At 24.9% G+C, this 8,344-nt stretch overlaps 1 protein-coding gene across 1 annotated transcript; it reads right to left on the reverse strand.

Annotated features, from left to right (window-relative positions):
• Positions 1–312: 312 nt before the first annotated feature.
• On the reverse strand, positions 313–8,280 carry LOAG_09773 (hypothetical protein; the record flags this gene model as incomplete). Its single annotated transcript, XM_020448016.1, has 15 exons — positions 313–410; positions 915–1,029; positions 1,371–1,469; positions 1,739–1,870; positions 2,166–2,399; positions 3,206–3,434; positions 3,766–3,881; positions 4,448–4,517; positions 4,624–4,665; positions 4,775–4,879; positions 6,738–6,906; positions 7,160–7,230; positions 7,627–7,715; positions 7,953–8,064; positions 8,222–8,280. The coding sequence occupies 15 exons, from the start codon at positions 8,278–8,280 to the stop codon at positions 313–315; spliced, it is 1,740 nt and encodes a 579-aa protein (XP_020301805.1).
• Positions 8,281–8,344: the final 64 nt, after the last annotated feature.

The raw sequence follows: 8,344 nt of genomic DNA on the forward strand, positions 1-8,344 counted from the left end.
CATAACGAATTATATACACAATCAATCAATAATCCAACTATACGAACATTCACAGTCATTGATGTAGTTATGGATTTTATTGATCGAAATTGCAAAATTTCATTTGAATTTTTACGAAAAGAAAAGATTAATAGTTAATTTACATTTGATTGTGTATCTGATGTGGTTAAATGAAGCTAAGCATAATTGAAGAAATCACAGACGATTGTAATAGTTGGATAGAGTATAACAAGTATTGGTCCTAAAAAGTGTTCACAGGAAGACTAATTTGCTACATGAATACTGAGCTAAAAATTTTTTATTTTTATTTTTTTAAGCAGACCCGGTTGGATTAATATGCATATTTTGTACTTCTTCACATGGCACTGCTGGTAACATACGCCTTCGTGTTCGTGATGTTGTTTGAACATCTAAAATATATTCATTTGTTTTTTCCAAATTTTTTCTTTTTTTTTTTTCAAATTCTGTTTATTCGATTTAATAATGATAATAAGATGATAAGCTAGTATACAGATAAAAAAGCCCATATGCAAAAGGTGAATAGTATCTGAAAAAAAAAAAAAAAAACGAAAGAAAATTTTAATTGGAATTCCTTCATTTACAGTAATAGGATTATCACAAAAGAGGCAAAACAATCATCAATAATTTTAAGTAATTTTGTTGAAATTTTTGATCAAAATTTTCATTCAAACATTTCTACTCCTTTTTACATCCTTCTGTTGATGAATTTCATCATTTTTATCATGCTTTAACAAATATTATTATTCCTGTCTCATTTCTATCTTTCTTTCCCATCTTCCTTTAGTGATAGTTTATGTATGGATTTCGTTGGTGATTAATCTAAAGTATTTCTTTTAAATGAAAAAGGTAATGTGTGTTACGTCATTGGAAATTTATAATAAATAATACCATACTTGAATAACCTCGTTCTGTTGTGGACAATTTTCGATCATCATCACATGAAACGTAACAAATTTGTCGTGGGAATATTCCTTTTGATTTCATATAACTTGTTAATTGTGCAGGTACCTGACAAAAAAGAAAAAAAAAATGAATAAAGTAGTGGCATAAAATCTTATCAGAATAATAAATCGAAGTATTAAAAAAAAAAAAACAAAACACAAATTTTACACTTAATAAAACAGACAAAATATTAATAACGAATTAGAAGTTAATTTCATTCAAAAATACATTTAGTAATGAAAAACTACAAAGAGATTATTGTTCAACATTCCAGTTTTCTTATTGTCTCAATAAATTTGTTTTTTACAAAAATTTTACTAAATACATAAATTTTGGTTCATAAATATTGATAATTTTCTCAAGTAATTAAGTGCAAAATTATTTTTCGATCACAATAATCACCTTACTTCTTGTAAAACTTCTTTAGCTAAACGATATTTGGCTTCAATCAAATCATCATCTGTTAAGATACGATGAGGTGGTAGGAATTCTCGGAGTTGTACAAACTGTAAGAAAAAATAAATTTAATAAATTAACTAAAATCGAAATATATCTGTAAATGAAGTATAGCTAAAATATGTATGTTATAATCTTCTAAAAAAATATAGAATAAGATTAAAAAGGTATTACGTTTTCATTATCAAACAGATACATTTAATTTAAAATATATTCTATCCGATATTCGATACATCCAATTCAAATGTTCAACATTTCTGATATATATATATGTAACGAAATGAAAGAAAAGAGAGAGAAAGAGAAACTCTATAATTACCTGAACAATATCACGTTTTGCATATTTACCATTTACTTGTAACATTTGCCGATCAGAATCTAGAACTTTCATTTCACCAAAACTATCATAACCAACGCCAACAATTATTATAGATAATGGCAATGATGATGCCTGAAGTAATTGCTTTTCATCAATGATACAAAGCGGGAAATACTTTGAAATAAAGTAGTAAATTAAGAAATTAAAAATCGAAAGTAAATTTAGTAGAATTAAATTTAATAAATTATGAACACTGCACTTAATAATTCATTTATCATTTCTCGTTTCAGTAATTGTTTAACTAAAAGAAAAAAAAAGTATTCATTGCAAATAAATTCTTTTAATATATTGTTTATTGATAGTTGCGAAAAAAAATTTTTCATAGACACAGAAAAAAAAAAGAAAAAATAAAAAACGAAAGTAATACCTTTACGATTTCTTCTTTTGCTCTATTCATATCATTGATAACACCATCAGTGATTATTAAAAGAACAGAATATCTACTACCATCCGGTGGTAATGAAGCTGCATGTCGTGCTGCATGCCGTAATGTTGGTCCAAATTCTGTTGGACCAGCTAATTCAATTCTATTTAAAGCATCACGATATGCATCTAATAGGCCAGCCATACCAATACATTCTGGACTATTCGTAGTCAGATTCTAAATTTGTTGCAAAGATATTTATATCTTTATATCATTTACTTTTTTTTCATTTTTTCATTTCACTAAATTCTACTGTTATTATCAATATTTTCTAAAAATTTTCACGTATTATTCATATTTCTATCATTTATCATATTCTATTATGTTAGTAATTTGGTGATTACTTTAAGCATAATTTTTCATACAAATAAATTTGCATGGCTAAAATGCATCTGTTAATTTAATTTATTAATCTTTATTTTCAACACTTGTTCAAATTCCTTTTTTTTCCTTTTTTTTTTTTTTTTAATTAATCACTATTTCTTCCGATAAAAATGTTGTTGCTCGGAAAATTTTAAACTAGCTAATGTAAAATGTAAAAAAAAAAAAAAAGAAAATCGTTTATTTCAAATATTATTTCTTATTTACAGCTAATAAAAATTCAAATTGAAAGTTGAAAAATGACCAATTAAAATGTGGGCAATTAAACTGTTAGCCCCAAAAATGATATATCTCTTAAAGTTTTTTTTTTTCGTTTTTCTTTCTTTCTTTCTTACCTTTCCTTTTCTATGTTTCAAAAAAAAAAAAGTAGCGGAATAAAAGTAATTTGGATTGATAATAAAAACATTTAATAGATGCTCAATTTTTTCAAATTTTCATAATACTACCTTAACTTTTTTCGTTACTTAATACTCAAATGCTATTTTTCTTATGGAAAAGAAAAAAAAACTTTAAATTTTGATCTTCTTAGAAGATGATTTGAAAATTTAACAAATTTTTACATATGATAAAAGAAAATAATGCATAATTAAGGGAAGTAATACCAAAGGAAAATGAAAATTGACACGATTATCACCAGGTAAACGGGCACCAAAACCGTATGCATAAAACAATTGACTGTTATTATAATATTGACAAATTTCAGCAATTGCTTGAATGGCAATTTCATACTGACTAGCACTTTCATCATCAACATGATGTAATGATGCCATATTACCGGATGGTAAATTTGACTTCGTAAAATCAATTGCTACTGTAAATTCGAGCTCAGTTCTGAAAGTTTCATATTAAATTTGAAATACTTTTTTTTTCGTTTTGTTTAAGGTATTTTTTTCCTTTTTGTCATTATTTTAATTGTACTTAGTTATCCGATTTTTTAAATATCAAATTAAAATCTGAAAATTATTTTTAAATGTCAAATTAAAATCTGAAAAATGTTGAAATTGGAATAAAAACAATTTATCAAGAGATATTTTATCATTTTCACTTTTGGACTGATAAATAATTTTAACTTTGAACAATTGAAATTTGAACTATTACTATGCAATGTTTACGCTTAAAATATAAATAACATATTAAAAATGACGTTTAAAAGATTGATTACCCGCCAGTTATGAAGTCAAGAAAAGTGTAATCCATCCAACAATACACCTTATGAAAGTGAAGTTGTCCGGAATCAACATATTTCTTGTTTTTCTTCATCTTTTTCTGATTAACTAGCTAAAAGTCATTTACAGAATAAGCAACAATCCAATTGCTAATTATTATCCCAAAATTTTTTTGTTAACAAATTACGTATTTCTTGAACAACTTTAAGGTTAAATAATTATTTGAATATAATTTTCCTCTTGCCACTATCAAATTCCATGGCAAAAAATTTATTGAACATGGAAATTGTTTGAAGATATTGTTGAAATTAAAAATTTCCACATATATGGTCGAGTTGGTGCTCAGCTAAAGTTAGCATTCAAACAAAGTCTTACGCCTAACATTTAGTGTAATACTAGAGCTTATCGAAAAATGAAGAAAAAGAGTGATGAAAAATGCCTGTCAAAATTTGTCAAAGATTGAAATTTGTATTTTCCTAAATTTAATCAAAAGGTTAATTTGTATTAACCAATATATCCTAAAACCAATATATGGATATATCCTAAAATTTCATCTTAGATATTTCAAATGATCCGGAAAATCTTTGTCATTTGGAAGAATTTAATAGCAATGTATTTCAAAATATTAAGAAAATGATACTATCCAGTGATTACATATCAATATGCTGAATTACTAACCGGTAAAGTAACATCTTCTTTATTAAGCAACCTATTGACTGTGGTACGACAATTACCAACCAAATCATGGCTAAAATTATTATAAGATAATTTGAAATTTTTTTAAATTGAATTTTTTTTTTTCAAACCATTGAAAATTCAAATAAGCAATAACAATTAGCAACAATGTAACCTACTTTCCATCTTTATCCCAATCATAGCATTCGACGAGGAATTCCCTAAAATTAAAATTTTGCAAATCTTCTCTTTTGTTTTTCTTCCATGAATTCATCACAAAAATAATAGCAGAGGAAAAAAACTGTGTAATTGAAACTTTGAAATATTTACCGATCTTTATCACCATAGCAAAGTTGATCAATGTGTATCTCAAAAGGTTTCCATTTTGGATTCAAATTTTGCTCATGATAACGTGTACGGTATGCCAGCTGATATCTAAACACTTACTCAATTTAACTAAAATTATCACGAAATAAAAATATGCATCATCAAAAATTCAACATCATACAATTTTTTTTTTGATCATATTTTTAAAAAAGTCTTAATTTTATAATTACCTGATCTAATTTCTCAATTTCAATTGTTTATCCATTCACTTATTTTTCTGTTTTCTATTTTATTATTATTTTTTGATCCTATCTTCTTTAAAAAATTTGTTTGGATTCAAAATTTGAATATAAATTGCAAAAGAAAAAAAGAAAAACAAAAATGTAAACGGAAATTTAATGTTTTATCTAATAGTAAATCACTGAAATCAAAAATATTTCCTTAAAAATTTGTTTTCCCACTGGAATATAAAAATGTTATGTGTAATGGAAAGGAAAAATTTTTCCTTAAAACTTTTCGTCTTTTTTTTTTCTTTGCTCTCGTCAATATTTCAAAAATCTTTAAAATAAAAATTGTTAAGAATTAAATAATTTTTTATGATAGCAATTTGTTTCATAAAAAGAAATCAATATGTTATTAATAAATTTAATATATGATTCATAATAAAATAACAATGATTTCAGTTTATTGGTTTAATGGAAAAATTAATTGCATTGTTAAAGCTTATTGCATTCTTGTGTAATATATTATCAAATAAAAGCTAGCTATTATTTTAATGCTCATTTCTTCCCTTATTTTATTTTTTATTTTTTATTTTTTTTATTTTTTTATTGACAACTTATTTAGTGCTCATTCCTTTATATTTAATTAGGAGTGAGAATATTATGTTAAAGAAAAAAGGAAAAATTGAAGAAAAAAAAAGCAATTTTTTTTTTTCTTATGTCAAGCTTAAAATAGATCATTAAAATAGCAAATGTAAATTATCGCATCAAAGAAGCATTTAATCCAAGAATTGTTATGTTCTTGAACATATAAATATAGTGACAATTCAAAAAATTTTGAAAAGGAATAAAGGTTCATGACAATAAATGATATAATGGTTAGCTGTGAAAATTTTTCGAATAAACATTGAAGCTATGCTTTGAGGTGACATAATTACTGGTAAAAGCAATTATAGAATTTATTGTTAGACAAATTATGGTTGTTTAGCATTTGAAGAAAATTGTTAATGGAGAAAAAAATTTGTTACCTGGTGTTAATGACAATTTAAAAAAAAATTATCCCTTTGAAGTGTTTTATTTTCGCCTAATTTCCCGGTAATGAATGATTTTTGGAGCTAATATTGACATATAATGAAAAATGGATTGTTATGTGATAATTAATGATGATTAAGTTAATAGTTGGGGAGAAAAGAAATTTGAAAACTTCAAATCCTAATTTGTATCAAATGAGATCATTATCACTAATTGTTGGTTCATTTTTGCAATAGTTCCTTGAATGTTGACAATCAAAAATTTCAATACTTTAAAGTTTAATGGAATAGGCGCAATTTTTTATCATAACGTATGATCGTATAAATTAATGGTTCAAAATTTAAAACACATTGGATTATAAAATTTTCGCATTATCCTTCATATTTATCATAACTTACAACACCGAACTATACTACCAACAAATGTTTTGCTGAAAAAGTGCATGGGTAATTATCAGAAATCAGAAAATGCTTTTCAACGAATTTACTAAATCTTAAAGCAATAATTTTTATGATATGAAAAATAAGCAAACTTATTTTTCATTAGCAGATAATGAATACAAATTCATTGTCATGGTTACTAGTTTGATTAAAATGCTATGCTTTAAGCGTATTCAAAATAATTGAAATTAATGGATCAAAAATTTATTTCATTATGCACAAGTTACAAATATATATCGTATTTAAATTTAAAGCTCAAAATTTAATTCTTACGTTTTATCCTTATTGATTCGAGAGATTTTAAGAAACGGATCACATTTACCCAAAAAATCTTTCCTATCCAATTTTGTTGCACTACATAAGAAATACACCGATTCTTGCCTTCCTTTACTCATTTCTTCAGCCGCTACTATTAAGGTACCATAATTTTTTTCCATCTTTGCTGGAAAAAAAAAAACTTTTTTTTTCGTTAGTTTTTATTGCCAGTAAAAAAAATTACAAAATAAAAAAAAAATAAATGAACAGAAAAGGAAAAAAAAAAGAATCATGTATTAATGTTTTGAAAAATTACAAAATTTGGAATAAAAGTAAAATTCGTGTCTAAAAAATGTTTTAAAAATTTGAAATAATAATAGATGCGGAAAATTTATCAAAATCTTACTACAATTTGACCGTTTTTCTGTTACATTTTGAACCCAATATTTCATGTAGCAAAAGAGAAGCCGAACCAATTTGTGTTTTCTCCTTTCCTGGTCCTTTATCATACCTAAAAATTGGCTATAATAATTTAGACAAATACAAATAAATTGTGTTGAGGACTAAAATTAAAATATAACATTTTTTTTTTACAACTTTTCTCTTTTCAATATGAACCGCCAAATTTTCTTTTTTCTCTTTTTTTGCAATAATTTTCTTTTTTAAAATTTCAACTAAGCATCAATTTATAGTTTATTTAAACATACGCATATCATTTAATTTACTAATTACAGCTTTACTAATTATAGATGGCTAACTCTGATTTGCTTGATTAAACAAATTTTTGTATTTTTTCAAAAAGTAAAAAAAAAATTAAATGTTGTAATATTTGTCAAAATAATTATAACATTTGCAAAGTAATTATGCTACTATTAAAAATATTTGAAATAATTGTTTTTTTTCATACAATTCAAAAAGTATTCGTTGTTGTTCCTCAAAAAAATACGCAATACGTATTTTCGTAGCCCAATCAGGATTCAAACAATTGTTTATCACCTATAAATATCAGGTTAATTTTAAATTTAAAATGATAAGTTAGGTACAACCAGGATTAGATTGTGGATAAAAATTAGCATAAAGAAATTTACACTGATAATGATAGTGGTATTTATATGCATGAAATGTAATTTTAGCATTTTATTGAATTTAAATAATTAATTTTAGCATATCGATTGATAACATAATTGATAATTGCTAAACAAATTTGAATAATTTTAAACTATAAGTGTTTACTTCCGTTCGCCCAATTTCTTTCCAAGACCTGCATCGTACTAATCCGGCACTTGCTTCACTTACAATGCAAAAAGGATCACTGTAGGAATCGGTATCAACATCTTTGATATCTCTGAATGGTTATTTAAAATATGTTTTGAAATTAAAAATTTGCTAAAATTTGAAAATTTCACAGAAATTTAAAAAAGAAATTTTACATAATTTTTATACATTTTTTTTTCCAAATTTCAGGAAGATAATCATTTTTCTGTCTTTCATTTCAAACAAACCGTGCTGAAATAGTTAGTACAACATCGGAATAAGGTCGTCCCTGATCTTCAACCTCCATCACACGGCCACTTTGTTGCCTTTCGCTGGAAGTTCATTATTATTAATTTCATTTTTTGTTTTTT

Source organism: Loa loa (assembly GCF_000183805.2).
Source record: "Loa loa unplaced genomic scaffold supercont3.806, whole genome shotgun sequence".
NCBI lineage: Eukaryota > Metazoa > Nematoda > Chromadorea > Rhabditida > Onchocercidae > Loa > Loa loa.